Consider the following 19,749-nt stretch of genomic DNA (forward strand, 5'->3'; position numbering starts at 1 on the left):
TTTAACCTGCTCGTTACCTTCTCAAAGAATTCTAGTGGATTTGTCAGGCACGGCCTCCCATCGCTGAAGCCTAGATGACTGCCATATTTTACCATGCACTTCCAAGTACTCCCAGCCATCTTCCTTAATAATGGATTCTAACATCTTACCAATGACTGAAGTCAGAGTGAGCTAGTGTCTTCTGCCTCCCTCCCTTCTTAAACAAGAATGTTACATTAGCCATTTTCCAGCCCTCTGGGACTCTCCCTAACTCCAGTATTCCTGAAAGATCATCACTGATGCCTGTACTATCTCCTTAAGAACCCTGAGGTATAGTCCATCTGACCTGGGTGACTTATCCACCTTCAGACCTTTCAGCTTCCCCAGCACCTTCTCCTTTGTGATGGCCACCACACTCATCTCTGCCCTGACTCTCCTGAAACTCTGGCCAGCTGCTGGTGTCTTCCATCGTGAAGACTTTACTCCTTTGCAATGGTCCAATCTTCACTCTTGCATTTCTCTCCTGCCTTTTCCTGTATCTAACTCATCCTGTTTCCCCTGTTAATATACTGAGGCTCATCATTGACCAGAAACTCCACTCAAACGGGACCATATAATGCCATGGTAACTTGAGCAGGCGGGAGGCAGCATAGTCTTCAGTGAGCAGTTGGTTTTCTGATTTCCTAAGAGTTCCTCCCTGCCTCTTCGACACAATCCAAAGATGACTGAATGCTCTCCGCGCTCCTGTACGGGTTGGTGTGTGAGGGGAACGGGAAAGGACTGGTGTGGTGGGGGTGAGGTCAGAGCGTGTGTGTTGACCGTGACATGAGCTGTTAAATAATGTCTCTAAAATTCATTTCTGATTAAACTCCGTGCAATGATTGGGCAGGACAGAGAGGGGTTATGAGGTGGACTCCAAAAGGGATATTTTAAAGCAGGTGAACAGGGTTTTGTTGATTGTTTTTCAATGTGGAAATACTTGAGGATGTAACAGACGCTCTTTCTGACACAGTGTCTAGCCTCTTGAAGAAACCACTGTTTTGTTGAGGGTCTAGGAGGGCTATCTCTGTGATGTGGAACCTTTTGGTTAGTGTGTTGTTCTGGTGAGAGGGTTGGGCCTCTCTGCTCCCTCTCAGTGTTGGCTCGCTTAGCGGTAATTGTCTGCGGTGTCTGTTTCCCCAGAAAGCAGTGTCGAACACCAGAGTAGCCATATTGAAGATCTCAACTCCATTCAGACCAAGTTCTCTCTGCGGCGTGCGTGGAAACCAAACGAGGACTCGTGTTATATCATCCCAGGGCAGGAGAGCTCACTGAGCAAGTGCAACTTCAACAGCACCAGCAAGACGATCTTAATTGTCCATGGCTGGAGTGTGAGTGACTTGCATTGATTTGTCCTCAGCATCAGCTAACACACAGCATCACACCAACTAGCACATGGTCTAGAAGTGTTCTCAACTCCGAAACATTAAGCAGCTGCATTGCGGGGGTAGGTTACACAGAATAGGCTTGTTCTCTCTTGCAAGATCTCTGAAAGTTGCCACCCAGGTAAATAGTGCTGTGAAGAAGGCATATGGCGTACTGGCTTTTATTGGTAGAGGAATTGAGTTCCAGAGTCCTGAGGTCATGTTGCAGTTGTATAAGACTCTGGTGCGGCTGCATCTGGAGTATTGTGTGCAGTTTTGGTCGCCATACTATAGGAAGGATGTGGAGGTACTGGAACGAGTGCAGAGGAGGTTTACCAGGATGTTGCCTGGCATGGTAGGAAGATCGTATGAGGAAAGGCTGAGGCACTTGGGGCTGTTTTCATTGGAGAAAAGAAGGTTTAGGGGTGACTTGATAGAGGTGTACAAGATGATTAGGGGTTTAGATAGGGTTGACCATGAGAACCTTTTTCCACATATGGAGTCAGCTATTACGAGGGGGCATAGCTTTAAATTAAGGGGTGGTAGGTATAAGACAGATGTTAGGGGTAGATTCTTTACTCAGCGAGTCGTGAGTTCATGGAATGCCCTGCCAGTAGCAGTGGTGGACTCTCCCTCTTTATGGGCATTTAAACGGGCATTGGATAGGCATATGGAGGATAGTGGGCTAGTGTAGGTTAGGTGGGCTTGGGTCGGCGCAACATCGAGGGCCAAAGGGCCTGTACTGCGCTTTATTCTTCTATGTTCTATGTAAAACCACAGGGATAATCAGACTTTTGTCGATAAATATTTAAAGGATATGAGAGCAAGTGAGAAATAATATGATCTGAGTGAAAGAGAAATCATTTCCTCTGGTAGGGCAGTTGATAACAATGTACTGCATTTACTTAGTGCCTTTTTTAAAATTAACAATCGCAATAAAATGAAAAACTGAGCCAGCCAATGAGCTACTAGGACAGGAGACACCAAAATCTTGGCCAGAGGATGGTTTTGAGGAAACTGTCGAAGGGGTGGGAAGGGTTTCCAGAGGGAATTCCTGAGGGAATTCCTGAGCTCAGGGGCCTGGGCAGTTGATGGAACAGCCCCCATTGGTGGGGTGAAGTGAAACGGGATTGGTGAAATGCAGAGGTCACCGAGGCTTTTGAGGGTCAGAGGGGATTCCAGAGACAGGGAGGAGGGATACGGAGGACGAGGAATTTAAAATCAAGGGAGTGCGACCCGAAAGGGATTGCTGAGCCCTCCATGTACAAAGTCAGGAAGAAACCTGTAACTCCTTCCCCCAAAAAGTTTGAGACCAAATTGTAACATTTCAAACCGAGATTGACAGATCTTTTTGGGAGGGTAAAGGGTTTTGGAACAAAGTGGAGTGGAGATCCAGCCAAAACTGGTGTGGATCGATAGATTCGTTTGTGACAGTTCCCAGTGAGATAGCTCCTCGTGTCATCTTTGTGTTTCCACTAAATGTAAAATTGCTCCTTTTCTAAACATTCTGGAACATTCTCCAAAGTATTAAATTGTAACCATGACGTTGCTTATAGAGAAAAGGATATCCAGGGCTCAGTGGTTAGCACTGCTGCCTCACAGCACCAGGGACCTGGGTTCGATTCCAGCCTCGGGCACTGTCTGTGTGGAGTTTGCACATTCTCCCCATGTCTGCGTGGGTTTACTGTGAGTGCTCTAGTTTCCTCCCACAGTCCAAAGTTGTGCAGGTCAGGATGGATTGTCCATAGTGTTCAGGGATGTGTAGGCTAGGTACATTAGTCGGGTAAATATAGGGTAGTGGGAATGGGTCTGGGTGGACTTAGAGTCATAGAGACAGCATGGAAACAGACCCTTCAGTCCAACCCGTCCATGCCGACCAGATATCCCAACCCAATCTAGTCCCACCTGCCAGCGCCTGGCCCGTATCCCTCCAAACCCTTCCTATTCATATACCCATCCAAATGCCTCTTAAATGTTGCAATTATACCAGCCTCCACCACTTCCTCTGGCAGCTCATTCCATACACGTACCACCCTCTGTGTGAAAAAATTGCCCCTTAGGTCTCTTTTATATCTTTCCCCTCTCGCCCTCTAATTCTGGACTCCCTGACCCCAGGGAAAAGACTTTGTCTATGTATCCTATCCATGCCTCTCATGATTTTATAAACCATATAAGGACCGCCTCAGCCTCTAACGCTCCAGGGAAAACAGCCCCAGCCTGTTCAACCTCTCCCTGTAGCTCAAATCCTCCAACCCTGACAACATCCTTGTAAATCTTTTCTGAACCCTTTCAATTTCACAACATCTTTCTGTTGGGCCGAAGGGCCAGTTCCCACACTGTAGCGATTCTATTGTATAAAAAGGTTCTGGACGTGATACGCACTCGCAAGGACCAGATGGACGATTATTTAACTCGTTTCTCTAACCTCCTGCAATCACCAACAGAGAGAGTTCGACATGAAGCTTAAGGTTAGCAAAGTTAGAGCACGTGGGATTAAGGTTAAGGTTAAGCTTAAGGTTAGCACATGGGATTCAGGGAGAGTTTGCCAATTGGATCCATATTAGTTTGTTGGTAAGAGGCAGAGGGTGGTGATGGAGAGTTGTGTTTCGGACGGAGGCCTGTAACCAGCAATCAGTGCTGGGTCCATTTTGATGTAAGTGATGTGGATAAGAATATCGAAAGCATTGTTAGTAAGTTTATGGGTGACGCTAAAATTAGCGATGTCTTGGACAGTGCAGGAAGTTATCTGAGATTACAAAGAGATCTTGGTCAATGGGCTGAAGAGTGGCAGATAAAGTCTAATTTGGATAAATGCAAGGTGTTGCATTTTGGTAAAACAGACTGGGGCAGAAGTTGAATCATGGCACCCTGGGTAGTGTGTAGAACAGCAATACCTAGGGGGTTCCAATACATAATTCTTTGAAATTTGTGTCAGAGATCAGGGCGGTGTTTAACACATTTGCCTTCATTGCTCAGACCGTTTGAGTATCGGAGTTGGAAAATCATGTTGGGGTTGTATAGGACATTGGTGAGGCCTCGTCTGGAGTTCTGTGTGCAGTGCTGGTCACCCTGCTATATGAAGGCTGTTATTCAGTTGGAGAGGATTAAGAAAAGATTTATCAGGATGTTGCTGGGAACGGAGGGCTTGAGGTATGAAAATAAATTGGGACTTCCCTCACTTGAATGTAGGAGGTTCACGAGTGACCTGATCGAAGTTGATAAAATCATGAGGGACATAGATAAGGTGAATAGCAAGGGTCTTTTCCCTAGGGCGGGGGAGTTCAAAGCTAGGGGAGCATATTTTTAAGGTTGGAGGAGAAAGTTTTAAAAAGGACATCTCTTTTACACAGTGAGGTTCTTGCGTGGACTGAACAGTCAGAGGAAATGGTGGATGCAGAGTCAGTTACAACATTTAAAGGACATTTGGATAAGTTCATAAATAAGAGAGGTTTAGAGGGACATGGGACCAAACACAAGCAAGTGGGTCTAGTTGAGTTTTCGGGAACATGGTGGATATGGATTAGTTTGTACAGAAGAATCTGAATCCATGCTGTGAGTTGCTAAAAGGAAAAGGTTAAAGATTGTAGGGAGGAGAGGGAAGAGTGAGCATAAGGAGGCCTATGGGAGCAAACGCTAAGGCGCCTTGTCTGCTCACAAAGTTCCAATCGCCCAGGATGCCAGAGGCTGTGCCCACTCTAATGTTACTGAATCTAGTGAGGGACAGAGGGACTGACTTTCTGTTTGTCTGCTTTCAGGTGAGTGGATTATTTGAGAGCTGGATTGAAAAATTAGTTACCGCCCTGTACCACAGAGAGCCTGACGCCAATGTCCTTGTTGTGGATTGGCTCAATCGTGCCCACCAGCATTACCCAATAGCAGCCCAGAATACTATGCTGGTTGGTCAAGACATTCGTAAGCTGATTGATTGGCTGGAGGTGAGGAGCTGTTCCCAGGGGCACAGTTATTTAAATTCTTTACCAACTTTACTCCTTTAAACCGAATGGCATCAGGTCTCATTCTTTCCCACAGAATGTAAAACAGATTCCTCTCGACAAGGTGCACCTGATTGGATACAGCCTTGGGGCTCATGTGGCCGGCTTTGCAGGGAGTCACACAGCCAATAAGATTGGCCGGATTACAGGTAGTGTAGTGAAAATATTTCTGATTGGCTCATTCCATCCTTGACAGAAGGCTGGTTGGTGGTGCCCTCCACAGTTCACCAGCTTCACAGCACCATCAGTGATGGATGCAAGATAGAGACGCACACCAGCCCAGGTATCAAGCAGTCTAACACCCTCTACCCACATCAGACAGGCCTGTCTCTCCCTGCGCCCAGACAAGGCTAACTCCCACCCCATTCACCAGAGTGGACTAATGCCATCCTCCTCCCCAACAGACCTAACCATCTAACCTCTGTTTCCCACCCCAAACCAACAAAGCCTCCACCCCAAGGACAGGCCTAACCGCTAGGCCTACCACAAGCACAATTTCCACCGCAAGGATAGGCCTACAACAGGCCTAACCTCCACCCCAAGAATAGGCCTAAACTCTAGGCCTACACAGGCCTAACCTCCACCCAAGGATAGGCCTAAACCCTGGGCCTACAACAGGCCTAATATCCACCACAAGAATAGGCCTAAACTCTAGGCCTACACAGGCCTAACCTCCACCCAAGGACAGACCTAAACCCTAGGCTTGCAACAGGTCTAACCTCCAACACCCATTTGATGAAGTGGGTCTGCCCACCTGCTCCACTGTTCCTGCCCTTAACCCAGGTAGAGGTTGGGCATGGTGATGGTGATGGCAGTGACCATCGCAGTGACAGTACTGAGTCTCACACAGGGGCTGGGCTGAGAAAGGCATTAGGAAGTTGTGTGACTTGATTTTTTTTGTTGTTGGAGATACAGCATTTAACTTAAACCTGGCTCTGATGTTGCCACCTCTTTAGGCCTGGACCCGGCTGGGCCAGTATTTGAAGGAACCCACGCTCATGGACGGCTTTCTCCCGATGATGCCACTTTTGTCGATGTTCTCCACACCTTCACCCGGGAATCTCTGGGAATCAGCATCGGGATCCGGCAACCGATTGGACACGTTGACATCTATCCGAACGGAGGGAGTTTCCAGCCTGGTTGTGACTTGCAGAAGGCCGTGAACAACATTGCCATGTTTGGCATCTTTGGTAAGAGGGGTGAGGGGCCACACTGGTAGCTGAGTGGGTTCCATTGTGGGACACAGCTTTAGACCCAGCCTTGGAGAGAGCCACTGGACTGGGCCCAGGGTGAGGGCCTTCTGTGAAGAGACCGGAGAAACTGGAAGCTGGTATCAGCAGCAGCAGGGTGTACTAGCTGCAAGATACACCACAGAATCTCACCAAAGATCCTCAGACAGCACCTTCCAAACCCATGAGCACTTCCACCTAGAAGGACAAGGGCAGCAGATACATGGGAACACCACCCCCTTCAAGTTCCCCTCCAAGCCACTCACCATCCTGACTCAGACATAGATTGCTGTTCTTTCAGTTTCACTGGGTCAGAATCCTGGAATCCCCTCCCTAAGGTCACTGTGGTTCAACCCCCGGTAGGGGGACTACAGCGGTTCCAGAAGGCAGCTCACCCCCACCTTCTCAAGAGGCAACTAGGGATGGGCAATGAATGCTGGGCCCAGCCAGAGATGCCTGCTATGTGGAAAAAAAAACAGGAAAAGAATCCAGGGTGGATAGTTGGACGAGACCTGGTGAAGATAGATAGGTAACAAAAACATTGACAGTTAGACAAAGTTAAAAATCACACAGTTTATGGTGCAAGGGGTTTATTTGGAAACACTAGCTTTTGGAGCTTGGTTCATGTCACTCTCCAGGTAACCCTCCTACACGATACACACACTCTCTCTCGCGCACACATGCATACACACCCATATGGGGTGAATTTGCATTTGCAGACACATTCAATTTTGTTCAAAAAGCACACAGTCTGTCGGCAGTCAGTCCATGTGACATTCCTACTTTGGAAACAGAACCAGTCTGACTCCAGGTTGGGATACAGACAGACTCTAACCTGTTGTGGTTCTGCTCGCCGAGCTGGAAGTTTTTGCTGCAAACATTTCGTTCCCTGGCTAGGGAACATCATCAGTGCTGTTGGAGCCTCGTGTGAAGCGCTGCTTTGATGTTTCTTCCGGTATTTATATTGGTTTGTTCTTGCCGCTTCCGGGTGTCAGTTTCAGCTGCAGTGATTTTTATGTGGGGTCCAGGTCGATGTGTCTGTTGATGGATGTTCTTGCCGTTTCCGGGTGTCAGTTTCAGCTGTAGTGGTTTGTATATGGTGTCCAGGTCAATGTGTCTGTTGATGGAGTTTGGGGATGAATGCCATGCTTCTAGGAATTCTCTGGCTGTTCTCTGTCTGGCTTGTCCTATGATAGTGGTGTTTTCCCAGTCAAATTCATGTTGCTGGTTGTCTGAGTGTATGGCTACTAGAGATAGCTGGTCGTGTCGTTTTGTGGCTAGCTGATGTTCATGGATGCGGATTGTTAGCTGTCTTCCTGTTTGTCCTATATAGTGTTTTGTGCAGTCCTTGCATGGTATTTTGTAAACTACATTAGTTTGGCTCATGCTGGGTATTGGGTCCTTTGTTCTAGTGAGTTGTTGTCTGAGCGTGGATGTTGGCTTGTGTGCTGTTATGAGTCCTAAGGGTCGCAGTAATCTGGCTGTCAGTTCTGAGACGCTCCTGACGTATGGTAGAGTGGCTAGTCCTTTTGGTTGTGGCATGTCCTCGTTCCTCGGTCTATCTCTTAGGTATCTGGTGATAAAGTTGCGTGGGTATCCGTTTTTGGCGAATACCTTGTATAGATGTTCCTCTTCCTCTTTTCGCAGTTCTGGTGTACTGCAGTGTGTTGTGGCTCTTTTGAATAGTGTCCTGATGCAGCTTCGTTTGTGTGTGTTGGGGTGGTTACTTTCATAGTTTAAGACTTGGTCTGTGTGTGTTGGTTTCCTGTGTATCCTTGTGGTGAATTCTCCGTTGGGTGTTCTCTCTACTAACACGTCTAGGAATGGGAGTTGGCTATCCTTTTCCTCTTCTCGTGTGAATCGGATTCCTGTGATGATTCGGTATGTTTTTTCTATATCTGTGTTTTTGATGATTACAAAGGTGTCATCAGCATATCTGATCCAGAGTTTGGGTTGGATTTGTGGTATGGCTGTATGTTCTAACCTTTGCATAACTGCCTCTGCTATGAGTCCCGAGATTGGTGATCCCATGGGTGTTCCGTTGATTTGTTCGTATATCTGATTGTTGAATGTAAAGTGTGTGGTGAGGCACAGGTCCAGTAGTTTAAGTATGCCGTCCTTGTTGATAGGTTCGGCCTCCTGTGTTCTGTTATGTATGTCCAGTAGGTTGGCTATTGTTTCTCTGGCTAGGGTTTTGTCAATTGAAGTGAACAGTGCCGTCACGTCGAATGATACCATGGTTTCTTCTTTGTCTATGTGTGTATTCCTGATGACGTCCAAGAATTCCTGTGTTGATTGTATGGAGTGTTTGGATCCGCTGACTAGGTGTTTCAGTTTTTGTTGTAGTTCTTTGGCCAGTTTGTATGCTGGTGTCCCTGGTAGTGATACTATGGGTCTGAGTGGGATGTCTGGTTTGTGTACTTTGGGTAGTCCATAGAATCTGGGGGTGTTGTTGCTTTCAGGTTTCATTCTTTGCTGGTCCGCTTTGGTTATCTGTCCGTTTTTTTTGTAGATTCCTTAGTGTGTTGTTTATTCTATTGGTGAGTTGTGGTGTGGGGTCGGAATCCTTCATTTGGTAGGTGTTGGTGTCTGCGAGTAGTTGTTGTGCTTTACTGATGTAGTCTGATTTATCTAGGATGACCGTCATTCTGCCTTTATCTGCCGGTAGTATGATTATGTTTTTGTCATTTTTCAGTGCTTTCAGTGCTTCCCTCTCCTTGGTGTTGAGGTTATGTGTTTGACTCTAACCTCACACCGTTAATGCATTGTCTGAGCTGAGATGTCACTTTTTTTTAAAAAAACAAACCTCAAGTTATCTCAGGAATATGATCTGATTGAAGTTCTGGGATTTACATATTAATGAATCAATATTTGCTTCCCTGCTCTAAGTGATTAAAGACTAAACAGCAATCTAGGTTTGTTCAGTATATCGCATCAGTGTATGACATGGTTTGATCCTTTACTATAATTTCCGTGTCCTTTGACCCTGCCCCACTAACCAACTGATGAAGGAGCGTCGCTCCGAAAGCTAGTGCTTCCAAATAAACCTGTTGGACTATAACCTGGTGTTGTGTGATTTTTAACTTTGTCCACCCAGTTCATGACAATTAGACAAGCTTTTTTATTTGGTATAGTGTGTTGTTGTGATAAGGAAAATTTGACAGGATGTGAAAGCTATTGCAACAGGAGCTTTCAAGTGGAATTGGATAAATACTTGACAACAAACAGATTTCCCATGGCTAATCCATCCTGACCTGCACACCTTTGGACTGTGGGAGGAAAGGGCTGAAAATGTGTTGCTGGAAAAGCGCAGCAGGTCAGGCAGCATCCAAGGAGCAGGAGAATCGACGTTTTGGGCATGAACCCTTCTTCAGGAAACTGTGGGAGGAAACCGGAGCACCCGGAGGAAACCCACGCAGACACGGGGAGAATGTGCAAACTCCACACAGATAGTCGCCCGAGGCTGGAATGGAACCCAGGTGCCTGGTGCTGTGAGGCAGCACTGAGCCCTGGATATCCTTTTCTCTATAAGCAACGTCATGGTTACAATTTAATACTTTGGAGAATGTTCCAGAATGTTTAGAAAACGAGCAATTTTACATTTAGTGGAAACACAAAGATGACACGAGGAGCTATCTCACTGAGAACTGACACAAACGAATCTATCGATCCACACCAGTTTTGGCTGGATCTCCACTCCACTTTGATCCAAAACCCTTTACCCTCCCAAAAAGATCTGTCAATCTCGGTTTGAAATGTTACAATTTGGTCTCAAACTTTTTGGGGGAAGGAGTTACAGGTTTCTTTCTACAAGGTGACAGGGATGGGGTAGGCTGGTGGGTCCTGGGTGCGATGGTCTTTGGGTTGATTTGAATACAATGGGCTAAATGGTCTGACGCAGCACAGTGGCTCAGTGGTTAGCACTGCTGCCTCTATGCACCAGGGACCCGGGTTCGATTGCCCCCTCGGGGTGACTGACTGTGTGGAGTTTGCACGTTCTCGCCGTGTCTGAGTGGGTTTCCTCCGGTGCTCCGGTTTCCTCCCACAGTCCAAAGATGTGCAGTGTGAAACAGGCCCTTTGGTCCATGCCAATCAGATATCCCAAATTAATCTAGTCCCACCTGCCAGCCACTGGCCCATATCCCTCCAAACCCTTCCTTTTCATATACCCATCCAGATGCCTTTTAAATATTGCAATTGTACCAGCCTCCACCACTTCCTCTGGCAGCTCATTCCATACACGTACCACCCTCTGTGTGAAAAAGTTGCCCCTTGGGTCCCTTTTATATCTTTCCCCTCTCCTTTATACCTCTAGTTCTGGACTCTCCTACGCTGGGAAAAAAGACTTTGCCTATTTACCCTATCCATTGCCTCTCATGGTTTTGTAAACCTCTATAAGGTCACCCCTCAGCCTCCGACACTCCAGGGAAAACAGCCCCAGCTTGTTCAGCCTCTCCCTGTAGCTCAGATCCTCCAACCCTGGCAACATCCTCTTTGATTCCATTGCGGGCGGGTAAAGCCTGGTTTAACTAAAAGAGTCTTGTATAGTTAATGAGTTAGTTCATTCTCATACAGTTAATATCTCATGTTGAGGACTAGTTCCAGGTCACTAATATGACAATGTTGTCACAGAGACCTGGAGGAGCACTCAACATTGAGTCTTACTCCTTTGCTACCCTCAGCTGTTATAGTGACCTCTCCATGAGGCACAGTGACAATGGGTACCGTTATGGCGTTCAGAATTCACCCTTTCATACCCTCACACAACAGAAGCCACTTAGAAAAAGTGTATTGTTTCTCCTGGGTCAGGCACAGCAGACGAATGAACACTTCTCCCAGCCTACAAACAGAGGAAGTGGAGAAAGTGAGGACTTGCAGATGCTGGAGATCAGAGTTGAAAATGTGTTGCTGGAAAAGCGCAGCAGGTCAGGCAGCATCCAAGGAACAGGAAATTCGACGTTTCGGGCATAAGTCCTTCATCAGGATGAAGGGCTTATGCCCGAAATGTCAAATTTCCTGTTCCTTGGATGCTGCCTGACCTGCTGTGCTTTTCCAGCAACTCATTTTCAGCTACAAACAGAGGAAATCAGAGTGGTCCCTGTGAGAATTCGGTTTCTCTGCAAACTACTTCTGACAGGGGTTGGTGGGGAAATGGCAGGTTTTATTGACAGATCGACAGCTGAGTTGCGAAATGTCAGAATCATTGTACTCTCTGGGATTGACACATGGGGACCCAGTCAGCTGGACTTGGGCAAGACCATCGAATAGAACATGGGATCAGAGACGTCAGGGGCAGTGGGTAACTCCCAGTCAGTGAGGATCCAGCTCACTCCACTGCACCTGAACACCCCTTCAAAATAGATCCTACAGCATAGACACAGCCCTTCAGCCCAAACTGGTCCGTGCCGACCAAAATGTCCACCTACAGTAACCCCATGTCCCTGCACAGGGCCCATATCCTTCTAATCCTTTCCTATCCATGTACTTGTCCAAACGCCTTTTAATTGTTGTTAACGTACCCGCCTCAACCATTTCCACTGGCAGCTCATTCCATATGCGTACCACCTAAAAATCCAGCCCCTCAGGTTCCCTTTTATCCTTTCCCCTCTAACCTTAAACTGATGCCCTCTAGTCCTCGATTCCCCAACCCTGGGAAAAAGTCTGAGTGCACTCACCCTATCCATGCCCCTAATGATCTTATACACTTCTGTAAGATTCTCCCCCCCTCCGTCTCCTGCGCCCTCAATGAAATATATCCTAGTTACTCCAACCTTTCCCGATAACCCAGACCTTTGAGTCCAGGCAACATCCTTGTAAATTCCTTCTGCACTCTTTTTCCAGTTTAATAACATCCTTCCTATAGCGAGGTGACCAAAATTGAACACGATACTCCAAGGTGGCCTGATCAACGTCCTCTATGACTGCAACATAATTTCTCAACTTCTATACTCCCTGCCCTGACTGATGAAGGCCAGTGTGCCAAAAGCCGCCTTCACTGCCCTGTCTACCTGTGACTCCACGTTCAGAGAACAGTGCACCTGAACTCCAGGGTCCCTCTGTTCTACTGTATTCCTTAAGGCCCTACCATTCACCATGGAACTCCTACCTTGATTTGACTTTTCAAAATGCAAGACCTCTCACTTATCCATATTAAACTCCATTTGCCATTTCTTGGCCCACTTCCCCAACTAATCAAAGTCCTGCTGCAATTTCTGATAACCTTCCTCACTGTCCACAATACATCCTATTTTAGTGTCATCTGCAAGCTGACTGATCATGCCTTGTGCATTCTTGTACAAATATTGCTATAGATAACAAACAGTAATAGACCCAGCACCGACCCCGAGGCTGTCCACAAGTCACAGGACTCCAGTCCGATAAGCATCCTTCCACTGTTACCCTCTGCTTCCTACCATCAAGCCAATCGTGTATCTGATTTACCAGCTCCCCCTGGATTCCATGTGACCTAACCTTCCAGAGCAGACCACCATGTGGAAACTTATCAAAGGCCTGACTGAGATCCATAGAGACTATGTCTACCACCCTGCCCTCGTCAACATTCCTGGTCACTTCATCAAAGAACTCTAACAAATTTGTGAGGTATGATCTCCCAGCCATGCTGACTACTCCTAATCAAACCTTGTCTTTCCAAATGTTCAAAACTAGAGTTGTCTCTCACTTTTTTGGGGAGCGAAGAAGGATGAGAGGTGACTTCATAGAGCTGTACAAGATGATGAGAGGCATAGATGGAGTGGATAGCCAGAGACTTTTTCCCAGGGTGGAAATGTCTATCACGAGGGGGCATTATTTTAAGGTGATTGGCGGAAGGTTTATAGAATAGAATCACCACAGTGTGAAAACAGGCCCTTCGGCCCAGCAAGAGCTGAAAATGTGTTGCTGGTTAAAGCACAGCAGGTTAGGTCAGCCCAGCAAGTCCACCCTGACCATCTGAAGAATAACCCACCCAGACCCATTCCCCCTGACTAATGCATTTAACCTACACATCCCTGAACACTATGGTCAATTTTGCCAATTCACATGTCTTGTCCATCTTTGGTCTGTGGGAGGAAACCGGAGCACCCGGAGGAAACCCACGCAGACACAGGGGAGAATGTGCAAACTCCACACAGTCAGTTGCCTGAGGCAGAATCGAAACCAGATCCCTGGCGCTGTGAGGCAGCAGTGCTAACCACTGTGCCACCATACCATCCTGTTTAGGGGAGAGTCAGAGGTAGGTCCTTTACATAGAGTGTGGAGGGTGCGTGGAATACACTGCCTGTGGTGGTAGTAGAGTCAGATACATTAGGGACACTTAAGCAACTCTTGGATAGGCACGTGGATGATAATAGAATGAAGGGTATGTCGGTTAGACTAGGATAACGTCGAGGGCCGAAGGGCCTGTACTGTACGGTTCTATGTTTATGTTATTCACTGGTGGGGGATCGGGGAGGTTTCAGTGATCTGATCACAGTAACCAGGGTGAAGGGGAGGTGGGGGGAATGTCACTGTCCTTGTATTGGGAGTAGGGAAGTTGCTGATGGGACAGAGCCTGAAATGCCAACTCTCTGAGAGTGGCAGGTGTAACCTCAGGCCCAGCTCCATGTTAGTGAGATGTACTAAGCCAGTCTCTGTCTCTTTCCAGCGTTTTCGGAAGCTGTAAAGTGTGAACATCAGCGATCAATCCACCTCTTCATCGATTCCCTGCTGTATAAAGAACAGCCCTGCCAAGCCTATCGCTGTAACAATCACAAATCCTTTAAGAAAGGCATGTGCCTGAACTGCCGCAAGAATCGCTGTAACACACTGGGCTACAACGTCAGGCGGGTCTCCAGTAAGAGGAGCACCAAGATGTTCTTGAAGACCCGGGCCAACATGCCTTTCCGAGGTAGGCCATGGCTGGTGCCTGTCTGGATTTGGGGAATGGGGGGTTAGGCCGTGGCTGGTGCCTATATTGATTTGGGGAATGGGGTGGGTGGGGGTTGGGGAGAGCACTGTCTGATTGAGGGAGATCTGGTGTCCCCTGCAAACATGCTCAAAGTTTTCACAGGCTGTAAGCCAATAAGATCTCGGCATAGAAGCGGGCCATTCAGCCCATCATATCTGCTCTGCCTCTTCAATAAAATCACAGCTGAGCTGAATTTCCTTGACTCCTCCACTTTCCTGCCTTTTCCCCCATAGTCTGTGATGCCCTTTCCTGATTAAAACTCTGTCTGTTCCAGCCTTCAATATACTCAAAGAGCCAGGCTCGACAGCTAGAAGGTTTAAAAAGCTTCGCTCCCCTCTGAGAGGAGAAACTCCCCCATCTCTGTCATCAAAGGGTTCTGAGATGATTGTGTGTGGTCTTAGATTCTCCCGGAGGGAAACAACGTCTCCATGTGTGGAGCAGCAAGAGGAAACTCGAACCACAGGGGATAAATCCTAGAGTGGGGTCTGGGGAGGACAGGACTGATCGTATATTTGGTGTGGGGAGGTGAGGGGGAATCACTAAACTTACCTCCTGCAGCTCAGAACAGCGCCTCCTACCTCCGACCTGACAGAGAATGAAACAGAACTGTTTGGGCCTCTCCATTTCTCATCCTCCTCCGACTGCACTCTCCCCCAACCCACGGAGTTAACATCAGTTTCTTTCCCCAATGTGGATCATTCGTGTCTGTGCCTAGCACCCCGGCAGAGCAGGTTAACATTAGCACAGGCAGAAGCACACCAGGTCAGTAATGGCACCTTAACTGCCCCCTCACTGGGCCAATGTTGGTTTCCTCCCACAATCCAAAGATGTGCAGGTTGGGTGAAGTGGCCGTGGGAAATTGCCCACAGTGTTGAGGGAGGTGTAGGTTAGGTGCAGTAGTCAGGGGTAAGTATAGGATAGGTTTGGAATGTTACTCCCACAGGGTTTGTGTGGACTTATTGGGCCTGTTGCTACACTATAGGGATTCTCTGTCACAGATTGGTTAGAAAATGTCCACTGTAGTTACTGTCCCTGATTTCTACACCAACATAATTTGTGTGTCCGTTGTTCCTGCCAAATCCAATGTTACCCATAGGGAACCTGAATTGGAGTTGGTCCACTTGTATATTTGGAGGGAAAATATATGAAAACTATAAGTCAATTTATTTACTGATCATTGGTTAGTCACTCAAAGGGGGCGGAGTTTGGGGTCCAGCACACTTATAATTGTGGGTTTGAGGCAGGATTCACCTTCTGGCAGGGCATTTAGAAGGAGATTTAATCAGTGCTGAATCTGATGAAAGTATTGAGCGGTGAACAGAGGGAAACGTGTGTTCTATGAGCAGCTGGATAACCAGGGGAGACCAGTTTACAGTAACTGGCCAAGGAGATCAAATTGGAGTTGAGGAAAACCACTTGGTGAGCTGTTGTGGTCTGGTAATAACTTTCAAAAAGGGAATTAGATTAATTCTTGGAAAGGGGGAGTTTGCAGAGAGGTGGGGAGAGTGCAGGGAATGGGGTGCAGTATTGAGTGAAGAGTTCTGAGCCAGCACGGAAATGACAGGCTGAATGGCCTGTCCCTGCTCTGGGTGATGGAAAAGCTGAGCTCTGCCCTGTGTTGTTCCTCAATAAGAAAACGCGCAATTTCTTGCTTTTACAACGAGCTTCAATCATCAAAGCAGACCCAGGGTTTTAAACCTTCCAGAGAAACAATGAAGTGGATTCTGTCTCTCTGTTCCTGTCAGAGAGTTCAGATCAAAGCATTCACTGAGCCCAGACAAATCCAATCCAATACAGGGCATTGAGTGGCGAAGTTGGGACGTTAGGTTACAGTTGTACAGGAGGTTGGTCAGACCACACTTGGAGTATTGTGTTCAGTTTTGGTCACCCTGCTATAGGGAGGATGTTATTAAACTGGAGAGAGTGCAGAAGGAACTTACAAGGATGTTGACAATGGTCTGAGTTATAGGGAGAGGCTGGACATTTTTGTTTAGAGTGTAGGAGACCGAGGAGGGACCTTACAGAGCTGTATAAGATCAGATCATGAGAGGCATGGATAGGGTGAATGTGCTCAGTCTTTTTCCCAGGGTTGGGGAATCGAGGACTAGAGGGCATCAGTTTAAGGTTAGAGGGGAAAGGATAAAAGGGAACCTGAGGGGCAATTTGTTTTTTTACCCATAGGGTGGTACGCATATGGAATGAGCTGCCAGTGGAAGTGGGTGAGGTGGGTACATTAACAACATTTAAAAAGCATTTGGACAAATACATGGATAGGAGAGGATTGGAAGGATATGGGCCCAGTGCAGGGACATGGGGTTAACGTGGACGGACATTTTGTTCAGCACCAACCTGTTTGGGCCGAAGGGCCTGTCTCTGTGCTGTAGGTCTCTATGGTTCTGATATGGTTAACTCTTAACTGCCCTCTGGAATGGCCTAGGGAACCACTTGTCAAGGGCAATTAGGGATGGGCAGTAAAATCTGCTCTTGCCAGTAGCACCCACATCTGACGAAAGGGGAAACACGGCCTTTGGTTTTCTGCAGTGCTCTGTGAATGGATGCAGGATTGAACTGTCCTTGTATCATGTTGAATGTTTGTACTCTGAAGGGGACTGGCCTATCTCTCTCGGTTACTCTCTGCTCACTGACGATGGACTGAGGACTCGGCAGGCCGTGGACTGAGCCTTTGTCTCACTGTCAAAGTCAGCAAGTGGCTGTGGGTAATTGGGTTGTGAGAGCCCATTGAAACCGCCCTGTGCTTCAAGGCTCCTCACAGAAGGAGGTCAATCTTTATTGAAACATCCCTTCCTGAGAGTCTGCCGTTTAAGATCAAGAGAAAGAGGAATTTTTCTTCCTGGGAGAAGTGAGCACTGAGGGCTCACAGCAGTGGAAACGGGCCTTTGAATTTACTTGAGGTTGAGTTGGACAGTTTCTGACATGACGATAGAGTCGAAGGTGAGAGGGCTATAGGCAGGAAAGTGACGTTAAAATCCCAATCACCAGCCTTGATCTTGCTGAAGAGTGGAGTTTAGATTTGACGGGCCAAATGGCCTATCCTCTGCTTCTATTTCTCTTTACATCATGGCCTGTTAAATCATTAATGAGCCTGTTACAGATCAGCGCAAACAGAGGAAAGGTGTGAGACCACAGTACAGCAGGCTATAGACCCAGGGCAACGGCCACACAGAGAGGAGCTTTGTTTCTGTGTCTGTGAGACCCTCCCTCCTCATGCCCCTCCCCCTGGGATCCCTCCCTCCTCATGCCCCTCCCCCTGGGATCCCTCCCTCCTCATGCCCCTCCCCCTGGGACCCCTCCTTCCTCATGACTCTCCCCCTGGGATCCCTCCTTCCTTGTCAACCTCCCCCTGGAAACCCTCCTTCCTTGTGCCCCTCCTTCCTCATGTCCCTCCCCACTGGGGCCCCTCCGCCCGGGGTCCCTCCTTCCTCGTGCCCCTCCCCCCGTGTCCCTCCCGCCTTGATGCCCCTCCCTCCTCATGCCCCTCACGCTCTCCGCCCTCCCCAATGCAGTCATCACCCTCGTGTCCCTGGAGAGCACATTAGTCACTCTCAACTGCAATCTCCAGCCATTAACCCTTTCTCTTCCTTGTCCCCACAGTGTATCATTACCAGCTGAAGATCCACTTCTCCAGCAAGGTCAATGACTTTGACATTGACCCCACCCTCTCTGTGTCTCTTCACGGGACTAAGAATGACGTGAAGGATCTTCCCATTGAGATGTGAGTATGGTTCCATCCGAGCTCCGACAGCATTTGGAATTATCGTCACTTTGTACTGACACCTTTAAACCTGCTTTGGAGATGCCGGTGTTGGACTGGGGTGTACAAAGTTAAAAATTGGACAATTGTGATTTTTCACCTTTAAACCTGGCCACCATTTGGCCAAAGGATAGATCCACCCCATCAATTCTACACTATTCCCTTTGCCCACTCCCCAATTTCCCTTGCTGTTAAATCATGACCACGCCATGGTCCTGGTGCCTACCTCTCCTCATTCCATTGGCTGGGGTTTCCTTCACTTCACACCCCATCAGTGATCCAGAACCCCTCTGCCGCAGTGTACTCTTTGCAGCTATTGTATTCTGTGAGTGACCCAACCCAGGGTGTTCACCCGCATTGACACAGCTGACCCACATGATGTTCAAACTCCACACCCAGGGCCAAGGTGCAGAACGGCCTTGTGGGTAAGAAACGGTTGCTGCTGCCTTGCACTGACACCCAGCTGCAGGGAACTGGGAGTGTCAGTAGACCAGAACATTCCAGCTTCCATCATCACCGGTAATCTCACCGTGGAGGTTTGACGTTCCGAGCTGGAGCGCTTCATCAGGAATTCCTGACGAAGGGCTCCAGCCTGAAACCTTGATCCCCTGCTCCTCGGATGACCCCTCTGATCTCCAGCATCGGCAGACCTCACTGTCTCTCACATACTTTGGATGAATAATTATCAGAAAATTGTCAAAATCGACACCAGAATTCCCGAGGCCACAGGTACCATGCTGGGGTTGGGAGGTGGAATGTGGGCTTACAGCAAATGAATGAGAAACAGGAAGCTCTGGGTCACTAGGCTGCTGCTGACAGCTGTCCTTCACAGGAGCAACACACAGACAGTTCCACCTTTACTGTCCTAGCCAAATATCAGACATCTCCTGCAAGGAAGTGTCACCCACTCAGGTAGACAGGCTTAAGCAAAAGGGAGGCCTGCAGATGCTGGAAACCAGAGTTTAGATCAGAGTGGGGCTGGAAAAGCACAGCAGGTCAGGCAGCATCCGAGGAGCAGGAGAATCGACGTTTCGGGCAAAAGCCCATCATCAGGAAAAGAGGCAGGGTGGAGAGATAAATGGGGGCGGGGGGGGGGGGGCGAGGTGGGGCTGGGGAGAAGGTACAAAGAGTACAATAGGTGGATGAGGGTGGGGATGGAGGCGATAGGTCAGAGGGGATGGTGGAGTGGATAATTGGGAAGTGAGATTGGCAGGTGGGACAGGTCATGAGCATAGTGCTGAGGTGGAAGGTTGGAACTGGAGTAAGGTAGGGGGAGGGGAAATGGGGAAACTAGTTAAGTCCACGTTGATGCCCTGGGGTTGAAGTGTTCCGAGGCGAAAGATGAGGCGTAGACAGATGTGGCCTGTCTATGAGGTAGGCAGGCTTGCTTGTCCTTGTGTCATTGGCTGGGTCATGTGAGCCAAATGGG

General features: G+C 48.0%; 1 protein-coding gene across 1 annotated transcript in view; it reads left to right on the forward strand.

The window, feature by feature from the left end:
• Positions 1-382: 382 nt before the first annotated feature.
• Positions 383-19,749, forward strand: part of LOC132829042 (lipoprotein lipase-like) — a 49,798-nt gene continuing 30,431 nt past the window's right edge. The window contains exons 1-7 of the mRNA XM_060846329.1: positions 383-449; positions 1,162-1,349; positions 5,138-5,317; positions 5,412-5,523; positions 6,331-6,564; positions 14,246-14,488; positions 18,161-18,281. Coding sequence (XP_060702312.1) covers positions 383-449; positions 1,162-1,349; positions 5,138-5,317; positions 5,412-5,523; positions 6,331-6,564; positions 14,246-14,488; positions 18,161-18,281 — 1,145 coding nt within the window. The remainder of the gene's footprint in view (positions 450-1,161; positions 1,350-5,137; positions 5,318-5,411; positions 5,524-6,330; positions 6,565-14,245; positions 14,489-18,160; positions 18,282-19,749) is intronic.

This window comes from Hemiscyllium ocellatum, chromosome 28, assembly GCF_020745735.1.
Source record: "Hemiscyllium ocellatum isolate sHemOce1 chromosome 28, sHemOce1.pat.X.cur, whole genome shotgun sequence".
In the NCBI taxonomy this organism is placed as follows: Eukaryota; Metazoa; Chordata; class Chondrichthyes; order Orectolobiformes; family Hemiscylliidae; genus Hemiscyllium; species Hemiscyllium ocellatum.